Source organism: Trematomus bernacchii, unplaced genomic scaffold (genome assembly GCF_902827165.1).
Source record: "Trematomus bernacchii unplaced genomic scaffold, fTreBer1.1, whole genome shotgun sequence".
Classification (NCBI taxonomy): domain Eukaryota; kingdom Metazoa; phylum Chordata; class Actinopteri; order Perciformes; family Nototheniidae; genus Trematomus; species Trematomus bernacchii.
Genome location: NW_022988176.1, coordinates 548,178 through 573,043, shown reverse-complemented (window position 1 = coordinate 573,043; position 24,866 = coordinate 548,178). Strand labels below are relative to the sequence as shown.

The 24,866-nt window shown below is 41.8% G+C and overlaps 1 protein-coding gene across 1 annotated transcript; it reads right to left on the bottom strand.

Moving 5' to 3' along the window:
* Positions 1 to 3,490: 3,490 nt before the first annotated feature.
* On the bottom strand, positions 3,491 to 24,699 carry pole (polymerase (DNA directed), epsilon). Its single transcript, XM_034122431.1, has 48 exons — positions 24,470 to 24,699; positions 23,588 to 23,717; positions 23,408 to 23,488; positions 23,214 to 23,258; positions 23,039 to 23,131; positions 22,755 to 22,909; positions 22,522 to 22,666; positions 22,359 to 22,439; positions 22,159 to 22,266; positions 21,908 to 22,018; positions 21,709 to 21,794; positions 21,494 to 21,613; positions 21,262 to 21,394; positions 21,071 to 21,184; positions 20,770 to 20,982; positions 20,573 to 20,680; positions 20,351 to 20,479; positions 20,163 to 20,265; positions 19,173 to 19,319; positions 18,948 to 19,093; positions 18,610 to 18,758; positions 18,380 to 18,472; positions 17,714 to 18,016; positions 17,040 to 17,235; positions 16,698 to 16,912; positions 15,910 to 16,012; positions 15,749 to 15,829; positions 15,545 to 15,667; positions 14,804 to 15,013; positions 13,656 to 13,871; positions 13,179 to 13,322; positions 12,926 to 13,066; positions 12,662 to 12,815; positions 12,425 to 12,531; positions 12,015 to 12,191; positions 11,678 to 11,901; positions 11,196 to 11,416; positions 10,878 to 11,082; positions 10,180 to 10,353; positions 9,951 to 10,076; positions 8,137 to 8,269; positions 7,836 to 8,037; positions 6,825 to 6,956; positions 6,439 to 6,632; positions 5,971 to 6,171; positions 5,725 to 5,850; positions 3,976 to 4,065; positions 3,491 to 3,875 (listed from the first exon to the last, which is right to left on the bottom strand). The coding sequence occupies exons 1-48, from the start codon at positions 24,535 to 24,537 to the stop codon at positions 3,753 to 3,755; spliced, it is 6,879 nt and encodes a 2,292-aa protein (XP_033978322.1). The 5' UTR covers positions 24,538 to 24,699; the 3' UTR covers positions 3,491 to 3,752.
* Between the last annotated feature and the right edge of the window lie 167 nt (positions 24,700 to 24,866).

The window sequence follows — 24,866 nt, the reverse complement described above, 5'->3', positions numbered from 1 at the left end:
AAAACACCTGGGGGAGTGAGCAGCTCACACAGCTCCTCCCCACGGACTCTCTAATTCGCTTTGGAATAAAAGGGGAAGGGAACAAGTCAACACATCTCCGCCCCGAAATATAAGTATGAATACTATTGTTTTTGAAGAAAAAAGGGCTGGTGAGTTGGTTGGTCCTGATATCTGTGTCCGCATCGCATCACAAACCTGAAGTCAATTTCTTTTTGTTTGATGAGTTGGATGGTCCTGACACCTTTATCCGCATCGCATCACAAACCTGAAGTCCGGAGTACTCGAGTACTCTGTATAACTTGTATATGTGTTTGGTTTCCTACCAGAAGTAAACTCAGATAATTTGTTATAACTTTGATTCCGGTGTTTTCAATTCCTTTCTTAATTTAATAGAGATCCAGCCTCATCCAACGAACGGCGCGTAGCAGAGGTGTTCTGCTCCAACACTCCTCAAACATAAGAAACAAGAAAATACAGAGAAACAAAACTACATTCACAACCGCCACTCCAAAAAATGAAATGTCTAACGTCTATTATTGGGAATTCACATAATAAATGCGGGTGTCAGAGCAGAGGCCTGTACTACGAAGCTGGATTTTCGCTTAGCCGGCTAAATTCAGGGAAATCTCGGGCTTTCCGGTCCTACGACACTGGTTCTCTTTTTAGCAGGCTAGATTTCCATGGTAACTTATGCTGAGCGGCAAACCAGGGGGCTATACTACGAATCAAGATTTTCGTTTAGCAAGCTAACTTCTGGGGTTTCCGGTCCTACGAAGCTGGTTCACTTTGTAGCGGGCTAGATAACTTATTCTGAACGGCTATCCTCCGGAGCAGGATAGGTTCCAGGATAAAAGCACTGCCTGCTGACCAATCAGAGCTCAGTGTGCGGAGTTTAAAGCGATCAATTCATATGACAGGAGGAGAAAGGAAATACAGTTTAAACTGCCGTTGCAGGAAAGACGACCGGCCAAAATCACCGACTGTGTGAACGTGAAAATTAATAGAATATCCCCTCCCATCTTCAGAGCAATCTGACTATTATAACATTAGCGTTAAGAAATCTTACTTAAATATCTGCCACAACATAAGTAACCTACAGTCCGCGGCACTGTGAGTGCAGACGTACCCCATTATCATTCATATCACATGATATCACATCATAATGTATCATATATTTCCTTATCTGAGTCAGCTTCTTGAGCCGTATCTGGCCGTGCAACACTCACAGTGTCACATACTGTATGCAGAAGTATTATTTTAAGCAACACATTAAGTTGACACTCGAGTCAAATGTAATTAAAGTCAGATCCACTCGTGTCTTGGACAGGGCAGCAGTGATATCATAAAACTGTTAATGAACGTATTCAAACACTTTTTCTTTTACCAGCTGTATTCACCTTGCAGCTGCAACTATGTGGCTTTTATCCTGGATAAAGTGTTTAAGTCATGGATGTTTAAAGTTTAACGTCTTCATATTTGTCTAATATTAGTTGACTTTTCATTCAGGAAATATATGACGCGCTGCGCTGTCAGTACACGGCTTGTCCATGTTTGTGATTGGTCGAATGCTCCAAATACCACCCCTTTTATGTGAACGCGCACCTAACTAGATAGGACACGGCTGGCTTGCGGTCGAGGTGATAGCCAGCGTCGTAGGACAGTTTAGCGAGAGCGGTTTGTTTTTTTGGATTTAGTCAGCCGGATAACTCAAAACATATCCAGGATATGTTGAACTAGATTCGTAGTATACCCCCCTGCTCCGGAGCAGGTTAGGTGGCAGGCTAAGAGATCAACTCAGTGAAAGCACCGCCTGCTGACCAATCAGAGCTCCGTGTGCGGAGTTTAAAGCGATCAATTCATATTACAGTATAGAGGAAATACAGAAAAACTGCCGTTGCAGGAAAGATCTGCCGGCCAAAATCAACTGACTGTGTGAACGTGAAAATTAATAGAATATCCCCTCCCATCTTCAGAGCAATCTGACTTATAACATTAGCGTTAAGAAAGCTTACTTGAATATCTGCCACGACATAAGTAACCGGATCAGAGTAACATTAAGTACAGTCCGCGGCACTGTGAGTGCAGACGTAGATGTGTCCCATTATCATTCATATCATATCACATCATAATGTATCATATATTTCCTTATTTGAGTCAGCTTCTTGAGCCGTATCTGGCCGTGCAACACTCACAGTGTCACATACTGTATGCAGAAGTATTATTTTAAGCAACACATTAAGTTGACGAAACACTCGAGTCAAATTCTCCTAATTAAAGTCAGAACGTGTCTTGGACGGGGCAGTGATTTCATAAACCTGTTAATGTACGCATTCAAACACTTTTTCTTTTACCAGCTGTATTCACCTTGCAGGTGCAGCTATGTGGCTTTTATCCTGGGTAAAGTGTTTAAGTCATGGATGTTTAAAGTTTAACTTCTTCATATTTGACTAATATTAAAGTTCACTTTTCATTCAGGAAGTATGACGCTGCGCTGTCAGTACGCTTCTCCGTGTTTGAGATTGGTCGAATGCTCCAAATACCACCCCTTTCATGTGAACGCGCACCTAACTAGATAGGCAACCCAGTCTCACGGCATTTCGTGTTATTAGTCACGAAATTAATTTAATCTATTGATTCGTGTTCACCAACACGATTTTCACATTTTTTTCGTGTCACACAGAACGATTTTAAATGCAATGTATTTCTATTGGTAGTATGTTTCGTGCCTGCAACACGTCTTTTTGTCCGGTCGGGTCTTGGAAGACCAGAAGCTGTGTGGTTCATAAAAACATGTTCTTACCCTAAGCCTAACCCTATCCCTTTTATTTGAAATTGTATAATGTCTGAGTTTTTTTGCCGTCAGTGAGGAAAAGAAATGGGGCTCAGAGCCTCAGAATACTGAAATCTGTATTTTATGTCATCTTTTTTTCCTTCTAATTTGTTATTATTTGGTGCAGGCACGAGACATACTACCAATAGAAATACATTGCTTCTAAAATCGTTCTGTGTCAGAATACTTAAATCTGTATTTTTTTAAATGTGTTTTTCCTTCTAATTTGTTATTATTTACATTGCTTTTAAAATCGTTCTGTGTGACACGAAAAAAATGGCGAAATCGTGTTGGTGAACACGAATCAATAGATTAATTTCGTGACTATAACACGAAATGCCGTGAGATTGTGTTGAGATAGGACACGGCGGCTTGAGCGATCCACTTGATATCCAGCGTCGTAGTACAGCTTAGCGCCAGCGCGTATGTTTTGGCTTAGGCCAACCGGCTAACTCCAACATATCCAGGTTAGGTTGAACCAGCTTCGTAGTACAGGCCTCAGGCCTCTGGTCAAGCCGCAACACACACACTATCAGCCAAGTGAGGAGGAAGTGGTGTCTGCTGGGTAATGAAGGTCTCCAGAGTAGATGGCACACAGGATGTTTATGCTTTATCCTTTGCGGCTTACAGTTTTAGAAGTAAAACATTCAAACACAGTTGAAACATTTGGAAAAATATTTATTAACAATCATAAAAATGTAAATCACAAACATACATCATTTTATTTTGGCATAATAAAGGCATTAAACATATTTACAGTCCAGATATTTCTCCTTAACAGTGTCTTGGTAACACACAATTCAACAGACATCGTCAAGGCGGATATACAAGTGCATTAACTGGAAACATTTGAGAATAGAGTGTTTTCCAGATGGAGAAGAAGCTGCCACAGATGCAGCAGAGGGAGTGTTGGATGTCACATTCAGAGAGCGCTCTGGCTGATCTGTGGGCTCATGACGAGCAGCCAGTCGATCGTCTCCTCCAGGTAGCTCATGCTGTAGTGGGATGCGATATTCCGAAACACCGTGATCTGATCAAAGAGGCTCTTTAAAATGAAAAAAAAGGGGGTAAAAACAGCTGTGAGAACAATGTTTGATTGGAACAACCATATGCTTTCATCAGTTTACTAGATAGAGAATAGTTACCTTGGCTGAGAAGGTGAGGTTGAATTCTCCGGCACATTTGCAGTACAGCGGCATGTTTGCTTCCTTCACTCCTTTACATTTTGTGCACACCTAAAATCAAACAGAGGTTTTAGCAGATTGGAAACTTCAGGGAAAGTATTATTGGATGTTGTACAACAGATGATGACCATTAAGGAATTATTAACTATCAACATTAGCACGTCAAATTTGTTGATAGCGATGGTATCTATTCAAATGAGTGGTTCAGATATCAATAACAGTATCGGAAATGCCTCGCATACAGCAAGTCTACGCACTGATCCGCATTATGTAATCATATCATTTATCAGCAAATGTATGCCATAAAAGAACAACAACAACTCTCACAGGAGACGGGAAAGAAGCGAGACGGCTCACTCATAAGCAAGCTTCATCATTATTTGCGGATAAAACAATTACTGTGTCTGAAATCAATGATGGAAGTAGCTAATGTGTGAGCCATGCAGCTTTCTATTTCCTTCTCATTTCTTGTGTGTGAGTGTTACATAAGCGCAATATTTATGGTAAAGTTTTATAGAATTTGTTCTCTGTATGCTTTTGTTCATGTTTTATAAAAGGGTTAAACCAGGTCCTGACAATCAACAATGAAAGCCATTATATCACATCCATACATGGTTAGTAGCATACAGCTGTTATGAAAATAACAATAATATACAGGGGTGCACATAACTGGTACGCGGCAAACATCTGAAATGCGTACCGTCACTTGTCTCACTAAGCACATTTGCGTACCGGCGGACTTGTGAAGCATTTCTAGAAGGCGCTTCGATCACTGGACGACAGAGCCAGTCGCCGTGCGCACAGACGGGGCTGCTGTTAACGTCGGTGTGTACAACGGAATTGTGCCACAACTTCTGGCGCGAGTTCCACGCGAGTGCTCCACTAGCGCCCACCCCCACCCCTCCCGTCGACGTTCAATACCATACCCCCAGCCACACCCCCCCTGTCGACGTTCGCGAAACAGAGGGGCTGAACACATAACCTTGCGTGGGCAGCCCTGAGTACCAAACATTGTCACCTGGTACTCATTTGAGTAACTCACTAAGAAAGTTATGTGCACCCCAGATAATATAAATGGTTTTAAATTTGACAGTATCCAAACATAACCGGGTTTTAGTGATACCGAAGTTAAGGTATTAGAAAGTGAAAAATGGTGTTGGAACATCTCTTTGCTCCGTCCTAACTACGGCAACATCTTTAAAAATGTAGTTTTATTTAGATCTCTTTGAATTTGCCTTTATTTCATAGTTACAGTAAAGATACTGACATGAAGCATGGGAGAGAAATAGGGGGATGACATCCAACAAAGGTAAAACATTAGGGTTTATGGTACATGTATTAAAGGTAGGGTAGGTAAGTTTGAGAAACCGGCTCGAGATCGCTAGAATTTGAAAATACACAACCGGAGAAAATCTGCCACTTCCTTACAGAGCCCCTCCTCCAACACACACGAACGCGCACATGACCAATGAGGGCACGAGATAAGTTTGTGCACAGGCCGGGCCGGCAGATGACATTTTTTTATGGATTTTTTGTCAAAGCACTTAAGATATTCATTGCTATCGGGATGTTAAGAGCATTCCATGGAATATAACAAAAAGTGTATCTCGAGCCGGTTTCTCAAACTTACCTACCCCACCTTTAACTTCTGGGACAACACTTAAAACTGGTTAGGATGTTATATCAATTCATTACATTATCTTCACTCACCAGATCCTGCAGTGTGTAGCTCATCATTTTCTTCTGCAGAGCTTCCACCAGAGCCATCTCAATAGACTCAGTGTCATACTGCGTCTGGCAGTTTGAGCAGAACCACTGAGGCAAGACGGATCCATCCTGAGGAGAGGAGAGCAGTTTTCTGACTGGTATTTCATACATTAATATCAAGCAGGCTCAAATGTAGGAGTAATAATAGCGTTATTGTTATTATGCAGACTATCAGTGTTATTCTCTTACCTGTGCCACAGATGGGTCCTTGCAGAGGTCGAGGTCACGACAGAAATTGCATTGGTGGCAGATGACCTCTGGCAGGATGTAGGAGTTACAGGGGTCACTGAACTGGGCTTGCATTGAAAACTCTCCGACGTCCACGAGACGCAGGAGGTCTCTCTTCAGCTTGTTCACCTGGTTCACTATGTTGGCATCCAGTGACAGGACCTGATCCGACAGAAGAGGAATTTAAAAGATGACTTGCTGTATCACATCTGTCTGACGTCTCTGATCATTTTAATTGCCGCTGTTCACATAAACACATGTGCCTTATGATGGTATTTACGTGGCACGGACGTGACGCATTTTATTCCACTTTCACTTCCGTGTGGAATGAAATGGAAATGAGCAGATTTAACGGAATAGGCCAAGAAAATAACAATCAATGTTTCTTTAAAGAAAATAGCTTTGTAAATGATCGTAATACTTATGTACCTGGCAGACGTATTTGATGAACTCCAGTGCTGGGTTGTTGAGAGGCAGGTGGGATCCAGGCAGGACGGGGAACATCTCTGAGGGCTGGTTGACCCCCCTGGTACCCGTCACCTTCTTCTGGATTTTTTGAGTGATGGTGAAAAAGTTCTGTGTCAGCTCACTGGACACGTATTCCTGGGAGAAGACGATCATTCCTGTGGGGGGGGAGTTTAAAAGAAATCCATCACATCTGAGATGAAATCGATCAAGATTCAATAAAAGCTCCTCTTCACAGGTTTAAGTGTAACAGACACTAGTCTGCAGTGACTAATGAGTGTAATGTGAAGTTCTTCAGGAACACAAGGGAACTCTTTAGTAACTAAAGCAGCTTCTTCACAGTATCTTACCAGGAAGGGCACTCAAGTCCCCCACGGCCTGCTGGGTAGCCTGGCTGCCTCCACGCCTCTTGACCGGCGTGGCTCCAGGAGCGTTGCGTCTCAGCTCCTCTTTCATGCTGTGGTACACTGCTGCAATGTAGGCTGGCGTGGAAAGTGTCGTGTCAGATATGGTAGAGCAAAAAGGCAACATTAAAAAAATGGATAATGTATAGATTTGGAAAAAGCACTATTATTGACAGTGTTGCAAACCGGGATTCACTAGAGAGGCGAAGTCCCGCCCATCTACTTCCGACCCATGGGACCTTATTTCGGAAAAATTATGTATTGAAGTCAAAGGAGAGAAAGATTATCTTTCTATTTAATTGTGCCACGAATTACACATATGATGTTTGTCAATCTTAAAAAATAATTTCCATGTAAAAAAAAAGTCACAGTTTGTCTTAAAGCTGTTGAAATATAAGACTATGAAAAATACGCAACTAGAAAGACTACAAATCCCAGAATCCCGGTCCCGCATGCTGGCTCTTAGGAACCGACTAACTCCCCTTGTGTGTATGTACAGCTCTCAACATGCCCAGACTTGGAGTGATTTTCACCTCTTTTAATACTTTTCGCCTCATTCTGAAAGAAAGAAGTGAAATGTGCCAACGTGACGGCCGTCTTGGTGTGTGGTGCGAGACGGGAGATGTAGTTCATTGAGCGGTTTCACACAAAAAAAAGTGTTACTTCACATTTTTACGACACATTTGTATTTTTGTGACTTGTAAAATTATCTTTTAAATTGACAAACATCAAATGTGTAATTCGTGGCTCAATTCAAACGGGATCGAAAGATAATCTTTCTCTCGCCATTGACTTCAATACATCATTTTTCCGAAATAAGGTCCCATGGAGGTCCCCCGGAAAGGGAGGGACTTCGCCTCTCTATAAACACAATGATACCTGAATTGTACGGCTGTATTTATTCTGTAAATGGATATTGTATCGTCCCTACTACAGAAAATATGAATGTATTCTTACCGGAGACAATCATGAGGAAGTATTTCTGACAGGAGGCAGTTTCAGGGAGATACTGCATGATGTTCCAGTTGCTCTCAATGAGCTCCTCCACTTCATCCGTCTCGCCATCACCATCATCTTCCTCAACTGGATCCTCCTCCTCATCCTCACTGCCTTCCTCATCTCCCTCTCCTCGGCTCTTTTTCTTCTGTTTGGCTCCGTCCTAAAGGAGACCATGGAGCAGGCATGAGTTCTAGGCCCGTTTTTTAATTGTAATCATTGCAAATACATGATATGGTATTAAAGCTGCAGTTTGAGTTACCTCTCCGCTCATGAGGCTGGAGGGCAGTTTGCCCTTCACACCGCTGAAGTTTGACGGATCCATCCACATCAGGAACTCCCAGCATCGGGAGAAGGAGATGGACAGAGAGTGGAAGATTTCTCTGGAGTGGATGCTAGAGGACAAATATTTAGGGAACTTTCAGTTACAGTATGATAGGAGAGAGGAGAGTTAAAATACAACAGGAGAAGACTACTGTACTTTCAAGGCAAGGCAAGTTTATTTATATAGCACCTTTCAGTACGGGACAATTTAAAGTCCTTTACAAAATAAAATAAAAGACATTTAAGAGGGTCTAAAGCAGTGATTCTCAACTGGTGGGTCGCGACCCAAAAGTGGGTCGCGGATCCGTTTCGAGTGGGTCGCGGATGTGTGAGTGAAGAAAAAAAAAAAAACTTTTATTTTGAAGGCCCGTGAAAAACAGACAATAGCAGAACATATTATTAATATGTCGGGTAGTAATAGATGTATTTATTTTCTTCTCAGAGTGTACCAGAATGCGTAGTTTATATGTTAGTATTTCAAAAAATCTCCTGGGGGAGATTCCACCCAGACCCCCCTTCTGGGGTTGGGTTTTCAGCATGTGTGACTTTTCATGTTATACAGTTCAGCTTTGATTCCATCATCTCATTAAACCTTTTTAAAAGCATTCTTTGGTTCTGTGAAGGGATACAAGGGATATATGCACTGTGCTTCACTTTAATTAATATTGTATGCTGAAAAGCGTATATATTACAGCACGATTTTTTGTTGAATAGATTTGAGTGGTTCAAAATGGTGGGTCGTGATTTATTGACAAAGTAAAAAGTGGGTCCTGAGGCCTAACCAGTTGAGAACCACTGGTCTAAAGGACAGAGGGTGTCGTTTTTCTCATACTGATATTCTGCACAAACTGTGCTGTTGTATTTGCTGTAAAGCGTCCTTACTGTAAGGTAATTATTATATGTACAGCACTTTGGCTCGACCAAAAATCGTTTTAAAAATGTGCTATATAAATAAAACTTGATTTGATTTGATTTAAGAATAAATACAGTAAAAACACATTATATAATGGCATTTTACAACAGGCATTTAAAAGGCAAAGATAATAAGATAAACACAACAATTAGACAATACATGAATAAAAAGCAAACGGCAGTGTGAATATGAGCAGTTCAATTAAAAGCAGTTCAATTAAAAGCAGCGGCAAAAAGATATGTTTTCAGTCTCGATTTGAAAATAAGAGTTTCTGCGGACGTGCATGATTCAGGCAGTTTGTTCCAGATTGAGGGGGCATAACAGCTAAACGAGACAAGACACATTTGAACACAGACGGATGTTCAGAAATTAGCAATATTGACCAAAGTCAACAAACAGTTACAAGCATTACTGTTTGATCTTCAGAGAAAAGTTTAAAATGCTGCATTGAAAGACAGACATGTTTTTGTGGGTTTACCATTGTAATATTTCAATAACAAAAATCCCATAAGACAATTCCTGTAAAATGATGTAATCTAATGGTAAGATGATGGAGACTGCACCCATCTGTGGCAAACAGCTCACGGTACTAATGGGTAATTATCTTTTTTCCCCCTACTGATGTTATTGTTGTGGTTAATCTTCAGTCTAATGAAGACACACTGGTTCGAGCAAAGGCTGCATTTGTCTGGGAAGCAGTTTTTCTTTGTATACAGTTGCCATTTATTCTATACATATGATGTTTTTAGATTATAATGATCATATTTATTAATATTACATTGTAAAAATCAAGTGATCCTTCCTTTAAAATATACATTTATATAAAGAGTGTAACTGACCTGTTGGTGATGTACTCCACATAACTAATGGCATCATCGATCCTCCGTTTTTTAGTGCACAACATGATCCTGTTGAAGTTTCCGTACACCACAGTGGAGCCGAGACGTTTGAACTCTGAAACCAACCTGACAGCAGGACGAGAGAATGATGAGAAGAGTTCAGTCGCTGTTATGCTTTTCAAAAAGTAGGGATATATCAATGTGAGGACAAAACGATGAAAGCACTCACTGTAGAAACACCTTCTTCATCATGTTGTGCAGGGTGCGGTGCAGGGCGGGGTCGTAGAGCAGAGAGCTGGGGGAGCGCAGCCAGCGGTAGAAGTGCATCACCTGGTTGTCTGCATACACGTTGTGGTACTGTGTGATCTCTCTGACCCACCCAACCACCATGCTCTTCAAGATCCTGCTCATTCAACACAGGGCAAAAGGAAATCATTAAAACACAACACGCTTCCCCTGACACCCCTGCATCATTAAAGCATACGCATGTTTGTTTACACTTTCCCACTTTACTTCTTATTGTGGTGTGTCAGTTCAGGTGGTCAGGATTACGACGCAGATGTGGAAATGAATGTACAATAATGTATAGATCGTGACCAGATGTTTTGATCATAAAGTAAAATACTATATTGTTCAGTTCCAGATACCTGTGACTTAATGTGTTGTGCCTTTGTAGATACACTGTGATCTGTAAGTTGTAGTGCACATGTGTAAATGATAAACTGAGGCATAATATTGTTGAAATTGCACTTTTTTGCACTGCAACAAAGAAAGCAATTTGGAGTTGTCGTTATTTATAGGGTTATTACTTTATGATTTTACTGGTCCGGCCCATTTGAGATCAAATTTGGCTGTATGTGGCCCATGAACTAAAATGTGTTTGACACCCCTGGTTTCAATAGTAACACACTACAGCTGTTTACACACCTGAAGGTGTTGGAGCAGAGAGCCGTCTCATCATAGCTGGCCAGAGCGCTGGCTCCCTGGTTCCCTGACATCATGTCCTCCAACGAGGCCTGCTGGATCACATCAAAACTGACACCCAAGCTAGCCCCGCCCTCCATGTCGTTGACATGTTGTGATTGGAGGATGGTGTTCACCGCAAGGCTCTGCAGGTCCAACTCCACACACACTGAGAGAAACAGTAACAGGGTCGTCCATAAATACATAGAGCAAGGCTTCAAAAAGTAGTTTTATGCCTTTTTTCTTGGACGCAGATGAAGTGAGTTCTTGGTGTGTGAATACCTGTGGAATAGCATCCTTGAGCATTGATCTCCACCGAGCCCCTGTCATCACTTTCCATCACCAGACGACTGTCATCGGCCTCTTTTCCTCCCAGATCTGGCCTGGCGGTGGGGGAGAGCCACAGCAGGTGGTTGTGTTTCCTCAGATGTCGTGCCAGGAACAAATCTGAGCCAAAGATGGACACATCCTGAGGCAAGTTCCCCACAGGTAAGTGGTAATACCTGAAAGCAAGGACATTGTGTGAGTTTTAAAAGTTCACATTTTTGTTGTCCACAAATATAACTAACTGAACAAAGACTTTATGAGAGACTAGAGAAATGATAATACTCTCTAATATACCAATCCACTAAAGGGAAAGAAACATAAGCACACTGTTAGATATACGCTAAAAGATTGTGCACAGTAGCTTTCACAGGAACACAGCGAGCATGTCAGGAACAGAGTAGAGAATATCAAATCCACAGAGCTAGCAGGGTTCCTACCTGGCCATGTCGAAGGCCTGTGACAGGCAGCTGTCCAGGTTGAGGTAGTGGCGGATCATGCGCCGGGCACCGTGGCGTTGCCAGTCCAGCACGTTATAGCTGATCTCATCAACCACATGTACGGGAACCACTGGAAACTCCTCAAGCACCGGCATCCCTGCTGCCAACCGCCTCAACTCCCAGTTTGACTGCACTGCGATGAGGGTGGGCCCGCGACGCTCCTCCTGTGAACAGCAGCAGACGATTGATTACCCCAGTGTAACCCCATGAACATAACGTCTTTGTATGTGATCATCAGAAATTGATTAGGTATCTAAATAGCTCCAGTGCGCTTCACCTTGTAGTTTAGCAGAATGCGTTGCAGTGCACGGTAAATAGCCTTTGGATCGTTTTCAGCGCGGACCTCAAAGTTGTGTTTCTCTGGAGGCAGGAGCTCCTCGCTGGTCTTCTCCAGGAGAGCAATGCGTTCAGCTGTGTAGAGGTTAGTCAGGTTGGGCATCTGGTTGGTCCTGACCTGAGGAGATAGAACAGAGACAGAGCGTGAGGGTGTTTTACTAGCTGGAAAGGGATGCATTGATTAGCATCTCTTCACTTTTGGAAAATAAAAAAATTCACTTTAGACTAATATTATTAGGCTTTTCTTATAGCGGACATTCATCGTTTGCACTGGAGGAACATCACTTAACAAGATACGAGTCAAAGCAACAGGATGACAGCAGAATAAATAAAGAGAAGTGTTGTTCTTACTGTGTCCAGGATGAAGATGCTGGCTTTGCGCTGAGAGGGGATGAAGAGGCCAAACAGAGCCTTGTGACCCTGACTGTGATGATACAGGTACATGTGGCGAACACTCCCTAAGAAGAGACCAAACATTAGAGTTCATGAGAAGGATCTTGTGATATCAGGATAAGTATTATGTCGCAGGAAAAACAAATCGATCTTTTTGATATCAATTGAAGAAGACCAGTGAGAGGCGGGTCTTACCAGGCTCCAGGTAGCTGAACTGGGCCAGAGACCTCATCTCCAGATTCTCCAGATCAAAGGTGTCCGCCTCCCTGCCAGCCATATCCCTCATCACATGTTTATTCACCATACACACACATCCGAGCTGCACCAGCGCACGAAACAGCAACGGGACCTGAAACAGATCATTTCACTCCGTTAACAATGGCTTTCAAATTGGACTCACACACACAAAGAGCATCATGGCCGAGTGTAATGAAAACGCTGGAGGTGTTTTTATGATACCTGTGTTTCATAGACTCCTTCGATGTCGGGGGCCGAGAGGTCAGCGTTGATCTCGTTGATGTGCTTCAGGTACATGTCTTCTGGTACACTGTACTCATAAAGGAAGTACACTATGTTGGAGCGAGGCAGCATGCGGTTCACCTGAAGACAAAGAAATATGTTTGTTTAAGTTATTATAATAATACCAACAACACATGTATAATACAAAAAACTGCATTGCCAAATTTAAAATGCAATTTCTATTTTTCCATGCCTTTTTGTAGGTGGCTCCCTCCTCCTGTTTTGGGACTTTCTGATTGACATAGAAGACACGTGGGATGTTGAGCTTCATGCAGTGGAGGTCGTTTCCAATCACAGCCCACAGCTTGTAGAGGCCGGGGTGACTGGTCTCTGCAATCTGAGAGGCAGGGAACAGGAAAGAACAGATTAGATGATTTTCTTTGGGTATTATTATTCGTTAAACTGGCTTGAGGATAAGATAAGATAAGATGGTACTTTATTTATCCCAATTTGGGAAATGTTTGTGTTACAGCAGCATAAGAAGACAAGGCAATGTACAATACAATAAAAATTGTATATGTAAATATGTAAATAATCAAGAAAGTACAAAATATACATGTTGAATTTAACAAGGTATTATATATACAAATATATATATACATAAATATATGACAGAAGGAATATTAATATTAAATATTGAACAGATAATAGTGGGATGTCGTTGCCCCACCTGCACAATCTGCCATGGCATGTCCAGGATGCTGCGTGCTGTTTTGCGGAGGAAGCTCCCCAGGCCGCCGGTGGGGCCCTGATCCCGGATCACTCCCCCCCCCACGGGTTGAGCTTCACCATCCAGCAGCCTCCTCCTCTTCTTTCTCTCCTTCCTCTGCCTCAGCTGGAGCTGCCACTTCTTCTTATGGTACCGCAGCCACACCAGGATCTCCTCCTGTTTACACAAAGGTTTTGTAATATCTCCACGATAATGGATTTTCTAGAAATGCTGGGTCAAATGTGAAATCGCATCGGAATCAGAATTCCTTTATTAGTCCCGCAAGCGGGGAATTCTGTTACAGCAAAGAAGGTAAAAAAGAACAATAAGAAAGTAGAAGTACTCTGATCTTGTACTTGAGTAAAAGTAGAAGTACTCAGATCTTGTACTTGAGTAAAAGTAGAAGTACTCCGATCTTGTACTTGAGTAAAAGTAGAAGTACCAGAGTGTAGGAATACTCTGTTACAGTAAAAGTCCTGCATTCAAAATGTTACTGAAGTAAAAGTAGAAAAGTATTATCATCAAAATATAGTGAAAGTAGCGACAGTAAAAGTAGTCATTGTGCAGATTGGTCCATTTCAGAATAATATATATGATATGTTTTATAGTTATTGATCATTAAAGTGACTGCAGGGTAGCTTGTGAATTTAACACTTGATTATATTTCACATCATTAATCCAGATCTGTAAAGTAACTAAAGGCATTCAATACATGTAGTGGAGTAGAAGTACACCATTTACTTCTGAAGTGTAGTGGAGTAGAAGTACACAGTAGCATTACTTATTACAATAAATAATAAGCTAACTTAGTTGTATAAACATTAGTAATAGAACAGAAATAAGGACAAATAAGTACCCAGCCATGGCTAAAAATGAGTAGCAGCAATTTAAAAGAAAGTGACATAAGTAAAATATTAAGGTGGTGAGGCATTATAAAAATGTAGGTTTTTTTTTCACACAACTAATTATTGCACAATACAATTGCAAAAAGTATCTGTACTGATTGAACATAGTGAACAATTCTATATTATTTAGAGTTAATTAGAAATGGCCTGAATCAGTGCAATAACACAACAGGCATCACGTTGTGCTCGTTTCAGCTCGCCTACCCGTGAGTTTCCCACAGCCGGGGGCGCCCCCAGGATCTCCCTCCAGGACTGAGTGAGCTCCACATCCTGCGACTCCACTTGGCTCTCCTCTGCCTGAGACGCCCGTTTCCGCTTGGTGCTGATGAGGATGGCCGGCTGCAGAGGTCTGGGGGGCATCCCAAAGTCCTCTATGTCCGCGGTTTGACCTGCTTCAAGAGGCTGATGGGCCACCTGAGACAGAAAAGGCCATTTAGAAAAAACAAAAACAACCCTTTGCATAAAAGGGAAGCAGGGAATAAGAGAAATGTCAAATGTTTTGGGCATTTCAAGAACACACTAACCCTATTACTTGGGAAAACACCAGAGGGAATACAAAAAGATTCTCGTGAGAAGAATAGCAAATCACTCACAATCAAATGATCTCGTAATTGGAGAAAATATGGACTGGAGAAAATAACAATGAGAATCAGAAACCCAAGTTCTTATCTTTGATGAAAGATGGGAAAAATGGGTAAACTATAAAACACAAAACATTATAATGACCAGGTGGTAAGATCTGACAATTAATGTACGTATGAGTATTAATGTTGTATCCATTATGTGTAAGCTAAATCGTATAAGTTAATATGAATTTGTGTTATCTCTTCTGTTTTCCTTATTTGTCGATTGTTATCTAGTTATTGTATGTATCTAAGTGTTTCTTTTGATAGGGGGAACTCTCTGTGTCGACAGGTTGACGTTGTGCTTTGGAGGTGAACGAACCTGTCTCTTGCCCTCGCTGGTGAACAGCTCACTGATTTTCTTCTGCTTGAAGACATCATTTTTCTCCAGAAGTTTCTTGTGCAGCCAGTCAGGGTGCCTCACTCTGGGTACCGGATTCTTCACCTGATAACGAACAGAGACAATGAAAATATGTCCATGCATATTCTAGACTGACAGCAAAATGAAATGGGTTTGAATTTGTACCTGTTGAAGAGCTGCAGGGATGGTGATGATTTTCTGGATGGCACTACCCAACCTCTCTATGTAATAATTCCAATCAAGGATCTGAAAAGTACAAGCAAATTCACTTAGAAAAACCCAGACATTAGTATGAAAGTGCATCACAAGTTTGTTTAAAAACTCACCGAGCGGATGTCAAAGTCATGAATGCTCTGCATCTTCAGCCACTTACGAAGGAAATGCTTCTTCACACTGGGCTCCGCCTGGAAGATGGCCAGAGGAATGGCTCTGATGGAACAAAACACAAATCAATAAGAGTCGATCTCAAGGCTTTTATTCTGGTAACATTACACAGTGGTTTTTAATCTTGTGAAAGCATCATTTTAATCGGGGATTTCTATTATCATGGCATTGAGTTTATCAAGTTGTTTTTCATTTGATTTGGGATTTTGTGCCGTTATTGGAAAGCTACAGTTTGTAAATAGAGAGAAAGGAGGCAGCAATGAGACGTACAAAGGTCATTGGCCAGTATCTGAACAGGGATATTGCTGTTTCAGTTTTCTTTCTAACAAACAAGTCTACTTGATCCAGTAATTTACGTATAATTAGCTCAACACTATTATTGATGACAAGGTCCACCCCAACTTTAAACCTCTTAAAAAAAGGGTCTGAGCAGAGACGAGAACCTTTAGAAGCATACATATGTCCGTTTCAAAAAGCTTCCTGCAATAGGATTATTATTGTATATCCACATATTAACTTATCTTACCAAAGATAGAGAAAATCCAAAAAGACTCGTCATCTGTCTCACCTTGAACCTTCTCACACTGCTCAGATTTGATATGTAATGTGAACATGGGTTTCTGTACTAACTTCATGACTTCTAACTATTATACTAACAGCATTAGTATACCCTTCATCTTTTATACAATATATAATTTAAAAGAATGTCCACTGTAAACGTTTATTTCACCTCTCTGTGACAGGCGCACCCTCAGGTTTTCGGGAGATGATGTAGCGACAGCTCAGACCAGCATCTTTCACCATCTGGTCTCCCAGGAACTCCGCCAGTCTCTTAGCTGTGCTGATGGAGGTGGACTTCTGCTCTCCGTAGTCCTCCAGCTTTCTGGACATCGAACGATTCTCAGAAACCAGTTCAAACAGCTCCTGGTCTGGCATGTTGGCAGCCTGAAAAAACAGAGAAAGAAATCAATCAGCTTTTTTGTGAGGAAGATAAACTTCAATCAATGTTTTGACTGAAGTTTCTCTGCAAATGTGAATGTAAAAGTCACGTTATACTAGAATGGGTTTTTACCTTGCTGTACAGAACGTCCAGCCAGTAGTCAGCCACTTTGGCCACAGAGGCGTACACCTCCTCCAGATTGGTGCCTTTGAGGAAAGCCTCAAACACTGACGACTGGAAAATCTTAATGAGCTGCAGCTCTCCCCTCCTCTTAATTTCGAAACCCTTCAGCTCAGCCAGGGAGCCGTCCTCATTAAACACAGCGTACCTAAAATGAACAGAGAAACCTTAAATCAATCTGAACACTTTCTTCCCCTCCGCTACCGGCCTCATCAACAAGGCCCGCCCCCCCCCACTGACACTTTACCTCAGCCACAACGCAGACTCCATACGCATTACATTAATGCACACAATGTTTAAATATTGCTTACTGCACATATTTCATATTCTATAATTCATTGCATTCTATTTCGTTGTAAATTACAGCTTTATTTTATTGCTATCTATCTATATTTGTTTACAGTGTTCTTAATACAGTTCGCTATCTGACATTTAAAGAAAAATGTTGTTTTATATTTTATGTATGTACCACGACATCAAGTCAAATTCCTCGTACGTGTGAACTGTGAACCTACCTGGCAATAAACCCGTTTCTGATTCTGATCAAACTTGCCCATTTAATAGTCTCATCGTCCAAATTCAGAAGTCCAATCGTAATTGTGATCACATAATTAGTGTTCCTTTACCTTTTCTTCAGCTTCTTCCCTTCCTCCTTCGATGCGGGCAGGATCATGGCCAGGTACGGTCCGTCCACCTCAAAGAAGATGCTGTTCTCGGCCCTGGTTTCGTAAGTGAGGGTCGCGGGGTCGACCAGCTCGTGGTACTGATCGTTGGTGAATCGATCCTTCACCATGATGTTCAGCATGGCTCCGGGGTAGGAGATGGTCACCTTGGGCTTCTTCTCATTGTTCGTTTTAATCACAAAGTTCTCAGGGAAGGTGTTGGGGAGGACACACCAGATCCCGTCAGTGTCCAACTCCAGGGGCCTCCTGAGAAACAGAAGTGAGAGAGGCCATTTGTGAGAAATGGAAATGCATCGCAGAGTGTTCCAGTTAACATATTAGAGTTGGTTGATGTGATTTCAACAGGCAATAACATATCGATGTTGAGCTGTTCATGCAACCACAACTCTGACCTGCAATACATAGGGAGCAAAAGAGAGTAAGATAATAACAATAATGCAAGAGCTGGATACAAGCCCAGATGTTGGCAAAAATCAGCTGATGAAATGTTCTTCAAAAATGAAGTGGATCCCTTCCATTACCATTTTCTTGGAGATGGAGCTGACCTTGCACTGAGTGAAAAGGTAATGTCTACGATGACGCATCTCATTATGATGATACGACACTCACCCTATTTGTTCGACAAGCTCTCTGGCCTGAGTGATGATGTTGGCTCCAGTGAAGCACACAATGCCAGCCATCTCCATGGAGTACCAGCGCGCCCTGATGGAAACACAAAGACAACATCAGGTCCGCAGCAGAGTGCCGTTAATCACTCAGCAATTACTGATTTCACCAGCAGCAAAGGCTTTAAAGCTAATTTGATTAAATCAATTATGAAAACTGCAGTTGGTTCCTACCCTTTCCTCATGACGTAGCCATAGAAAGAGTTGAGAATACACTTGTGAGCCAGCTGAAGAGAATCATACAGGATCTCCATGTTTTTGCAGCGCTTCACCTCAGCAGCGTCTCCGCTCTCCTGAGCTGCCGACAGTTTCTTCTTCCACACCTAAAGAAAAGGTTGCGAGAAAAAAAGGCATTCAAAGTGAGTAGTCTTCATGGGTAATATACATTTTAAGTACAGAGTGAGTGCTTAAATTGCTGAAGTGGAAGTCATTTTAATGGAAAATACAGTTAATGTGAATATATAAATCACAATATGTAATGAATTGAAAATAGAGAGAGTTCCAAAACATACCTTGTGGAGTCCTTTGAATTCGTAGCGACGATCTCTGAAAGCTCTCACGGTGTCGACGTAGAAGGAGTTCTCTCTCTGACAGATGGTGGTGGTGCGCTCCTCCAGCTTGGTGACGTGCGTCTTCTTGTAGGCCCTCTTACAGTAGTCTGAGACAAAAGAAAGACAGGTCAAACAATGCTTCAAAAAGCTATTTAAAACGCTTATAACCCACTAAAATGTAAGTACCTGCCAGACGTTTCTTCTCATGTTTGGCCTGCTCCTCCCTGTTGAGAGAGTGGAAGGCCCGAGGTGGGCCGTTGGGGAAATAGGGCGGGAACTTCTCAGACTCGAGTTGCTGCTGGATTCGGTGAAACTCACTGCGGCTGGCAGGCACTGCACACAGAGGGAAGAATAAATCAACTTTTGCTGTATTCAAACTAACATTAATACCAAAGAAACTATGATTGCATATTTTGAATCTTCTTCTCCTTTAGTTTCTCTGTTTATTTAAAGGGGACCTATCATGCAAAATGCACTTTTTGATGTCTTTTATACTTAAATATGTGTCCCCGGTGTGTCAGGGAACTCACGCAGCGTCAGAAAATAAAACCCTCTCTTTTCCTCCGTACCCAAATCTCTAAAAACGGGGCTACAACGGAGCTGATCCAGATTTGAGTCCGATATGACTTAATATCGGAAATGTGGACCCACAGCACTATCAGAAAGTTGCTATCAGAAACAATGCCCGACTGTTTTGGATGTGGTCGTTGTTTACATTAGCATCGCTAACACTCAGAGCTAACCTGTACTGGAGAGAGCATGTGTGAAGAAGCAGGAAATAAAAAGGAACTCACCTTGTGGTATAACCGGCAAGAGAGAAAGCCTTTGAGCTCCATCCTGTTTCAGAAATAATCCTTGATAATCCATGATATGGCGTTTCATCACGGCAGTATTTAGTTTAGACAGTAGCTGCCGGGTCCCGCATGAGCTCAGCCCCCTCCTTTTTTTTTTTTATCAATTCTTTTTTTTTTTTTTTAAGCTTTATACCAAAAATCAGCACTTTTGAAACAGGAAGTGAAATAGAGGGATATGAGGCATGGCTAGAATGGGTGATCTGTTTGGTATTTTGAGCAAAACACTTCATAGACATGTTTTTTATATATTTTTATATATCTGAGACCTATGCTATTGCCTAAAAATAGCATGATAGGTGACCTTTAAACAACATTGACTTACTGATCTCCCCTCTCCACTGCCAGGCCATTTTCCTCTGGCAGGTGGCACCATGCTTGTTAAAGTCACAGGCGGCACAAGTGGCCTCATCAACTATGGCGGACGGCTATAAAAGTAGAGAACAAAGTATTGATTTGCATGCTTCTCTATAGGTTTTAACCTATGCATATTTCTTTGGATTTGTCTTTTACCTGCAGGCGGTTGGTGAGGATGATATTGGGGTACATAGCCCCAACGTCCAGATGGTAGATGAGGGGGCATTCAATCCTGTTTGGGACCTCCTTTAAGGATATCAGCTTCTTTTTGATATCCTCACAAACCTGAGAAAATATCAGAGAAATGTTAAAGCTCAAAATAGTTCGAACAACTTAAAAAAAATAAGGTATTAGATAAAAATGTAAAAGCCAATATACCTCATTAAAGTTGGTGACCTGATCCAAAGGGATTTTCTCCTCTTCCTCAATGGCGTGACGAATGGTTCTCTCAACTCTTTGCAGAAGGAAGTCAAACGCAGCCGGGTTCTGTCAACACACCAGAACAAGCCGTTATGCTAAATTCATTTAAAAAGCATTAAAACAAAAAGCAAACTATAAGTTAAACTGAGATGTACCATTTTGAAACGGCAAGGGATGTCACTGCGGAAAACTCCTGACTCCAGCGCCTCCACGTGGCCGCCCACGTAGGTCTCAGAGTCCATGACGTGGCCGTCGCCGGTCATTTTGTTGAACACCTGCTCCTGCTTGTTGGGGAAAACGATGTTTGCGTGGAAGGCCTGAACCATGAGCAGAGCCTCGCACAGCGTCCCAGAGCCTTTACGCAGCACCTGGAAGAAAAGACGTGAATATTTGTAAAAATGCATTTTATATTTGGGGTATTTGATTCTTCTTTTACAAAACACACAAAAAACAAACCTCGTCAGGCTCCATGGGGATGATGGTGCACAGAGCGAAGATGAAGGGGTGAACGTATTTCATGTAGAGGTAATACGTGGCCACAGCGTCCGACACAGAGTAGGTGGCTAAAGTCTAACAGAACCGTAGAAAAAGTTAACAAAACAGTTGCAATTATTCTTCCGAGCAGTAAATAAAAGTCACTTGTGTACCTGTGGCTGCTCAGTAGCCATGCGACACATATCCTCCGGGTCCAGCTCCACGGGGTCGTAGCCCAGTTTAGCTTTCGCCGCTGCCTTCAGATTATGACTTCCCACCGGCAGGTAGCTGTCTCTCTTTACCCACCTATCAGAGAGGAGAAGCAGGTTGGAAGAGGATAACAGAATAATTCATCTAAATGAACTCTAACCCCCAACGTTTACGTAGACCAAAAGGCTTCCTAACCTGTAGCAGTCCATGTGGATGGCTTGCGTGGACTTGTACTCTCCCTGGTTATCTTTCTGGAAACCAATCTCCTTGTACATGTCGAGTCCATGGAGAGCAGCTCGGGTCTCAACAAAAGGCCTAGAAAGAGTGGAAACAAAGTGTGAGAGATGAACATCATAGAATACGAGTAATTCATCTCATATTTTTTACGATACAGCAAAAGAATAGCTTACCAGTCAAAGAAGTCTCCATTGTAGGTCACAAAGATGTTTGGTTTGGTTTCTTGAACGTGGTCAAAGAATCTCCGGATGAGAGCCGCCTGCAGCCAAAGTACGGTGACCACATGTTATCACAATGATTCAACCACAGAGCGTTACACTTGTATACTCAAATGTTTTCAACACTTTTAATCGATATGTACAGTTCACATACCTCATCCTCCTCGTTGAAAACAGTGAAAGGCCCTTCATATTCAGGTTTGGGAGTGAACTCAAAATCTGCAATGTCGTCAGAGACGATCTCTCGGTTTGAGATTAAATACCCCTTTACAAAAAGGGAACGCAAAGTTAGCTTAAGACATAAATTAATATGGAATAATACTTCTACTTATAAATGCAACTCACTATAATATATGCCTAAAAATAGTATAATAGGAGACCTTTAAGATTAGAGAGACTACACACCTGTCCATCAATCATGTAGGAGATCATCATGATCTGATCGCTCTCTGCATCCGGGAACTTCAGTGGGAGTTTGGTGGTCTCGATGTCATAAGCCAAAACAACAGGGTCCTATGAAGAGCAAGAAACAATTAGTTACTGAAATCACGGTCAAAGATTAACCCGAATAAATGACAGATCACATGTGAATTAAATCCTCCTACTGGTCTCTCCACAAGATCATCTCTGCGTATGATCTCTGGGTGGTAAGCGCTGCCTCTGTAGCGAACATTGTACCAGTGAGCCTGAGAAATAAAGACGGTAAAGATAAGAACAATGAACACAAGCATCTCAGAAAACATTGTGAGAACAGTGATCTATACTTACCACGTGGATCTTAAGGTCGATGGACAACCGCATATGATATGGCACATCATACTCTCTCATGTCCACTATGTTGTCTAACTGGTCTGAGATACGCTTTGACGGCCCGTCTTCCTCTGCTGTGTTCACATGTCCACCTGATAAAGCACTGTAAAAAAAAAAAACACACAGGTGTCAGCAGATCAGAAATGAACCGGAAGTTACAGTTTATTAAAAACTAATGGGAGTGGTGTTACCTTGATAACATGGAGGTGTAGGAGTCATTGGACTGCTCCTTCTCTCTGTTCTTGCGTACTGCTGGTGAGATCTCACGCTTGATCTTCATGAGTTCGTCCACGGTGCTGAAGGACAGCTTGATGTAGCTTCGCTTCAGTCCAACCAGATGGTTCGGCTGAGGAGAGCAGGTAATAGAACAAAGATTAAAATGACGTTGTTGTCCTCCTTTGTTTGTGTTCAACGTTTTCTTTGTAATATGCAACACTTTAATGCGGTTCAAGGAAACTAAAGACCAACCACTCACCAGGTCGAGGTCTTCTTTTGGGATGACTTCAAGCTTCGTCACCTTTCCTTGAAACTTCCTCGTTAAGTATGAGATAACTTCTCTTTCGCAATTCTGTAAATAAAGTTGTTTTTAGGGCTAGAATTTTTGGAGTGTATATTGCTTAATAAGAACTACATTTCTGACGCAGACTTACCTTTTTAGTGGCGATGTAAAAGTATGGCTTGAAAGGGAGGGCCACCTACAGATAGGATACATATCAGGACAGACGAGTTAGAGCAGGGGGATTTTGGGAAATGTTATTGCATAAAAACTACTGTTTGCATTATAAGGAGCCAGTTTGTTTGAAACAGCGGTGTCACAGCACTTGACTTTTCCCCCCCAACTCACCTTAAACCTGCTTCCGTCCTCCTGTATGAAATAATAGTCCACAGCACTGATCATCCTCTTGTCATCATCCAGGATTTCAGTCTAAACATAGAAAGAGGAGCAAAGGGTGTCACAATTTGCTACCACAATGTTCTACTCAAAACAAAGAAGGCTACAACATGACACAGTGCAAAGACTCACAGGATGCATGTTGATCAGCCAGCCTGTTTTCTCCCCTGGCTCTTTAATCCTGTCGAAACCGAAGCGGGCGTCCATCTCGTCGGTGAACTGGCTGCGCTCCAGACGCTTGAGGGCCGAGGATCCATCGTCCCTAATTCAAACACAGAATAGATAATGTATATTAACCCTTGTGCCTCAATTTGATGGTGTCTTTAGAGGACAAAAATGCATTGTCAAAAAGCTGGAATACATTTCGTTTTCCTAGTTTACCCTTTAAATGCCTCTTTGTTTACGTTTTGCCACTGTAATAATGAGTTGTATTCTTAATGCTGGGGGGGGGGGGGCAAAGTCTGGGATAAGACAATGATTAGAAACAACATTGATTTTGATGTATTGCATCAAAAACATAATACAGCAGTATTGCCCCTAGTGGAAACTAGGAAATAACATGTGTTGGCACCACAGGGCAAACATGAGAAAATGGCTCAATCTAGTGGAAGATAGTAAGAACTAAAGTTTAAAACTTAAAAGCCTTATGTATTACAATGCATGCATTTTTTATTGTAATGGTCGTGGGATAAACACATGTGGTTTTAGTGTGTTTATATGTTGAGGGTCTGCTTACATGTATTTTGGTTACACAGTTATTAATTTATAAAGAAAATTGATGGAGAACTTCCCAAATAAAATGTTTAATATTTTAGCCTTGCCAAAATGTGTGCCATATTCAATAACAACGCCAAAATGGTCGAAAAACGATCAGGTCAAAAATGTCCAAAGTGAGATCTTGTTTTACTTTTGTCATTTCCTAAACTGCCTTAAATAACTAACAGTGTGTTGTGGCTGTCTGGATTAATGTAAAAATGAAACATGTAAGTAACTTTGTAAGGAGAAACAACTCACTGATTGTCCTTTTCTCCCCGACCTTGTCCTCGCTCGTTTTTGTACCGACCATTGTTTTGAAAAACCATCTTCTCTATCGCAGTCTGCAGACCACAACACGGTGGAATAAATTAAACTCCCACTCAGTTTGTTTGAGTCTGTCCGTAAGGTGGCATTTGAAGGAAATTATGAAGTTATATCAAAGGTTTCCTCACTGGTTTTGTCTGTCGCTGTCACTGACGCGACTTGTGTTTTCTTAGTTTGGCGCGCTCCTGCAGTTCCCGCGAGATTAGCGCAGAGGAGAAGAGAGGAACAAGAACAAAGATCGTTTATTAAAAGATGATTCACTCAGAGCGAAAAACCTGCACCACCAAACATGTAAACGCTGCGTTCATTTGCGATACAGTTCAACCAACAA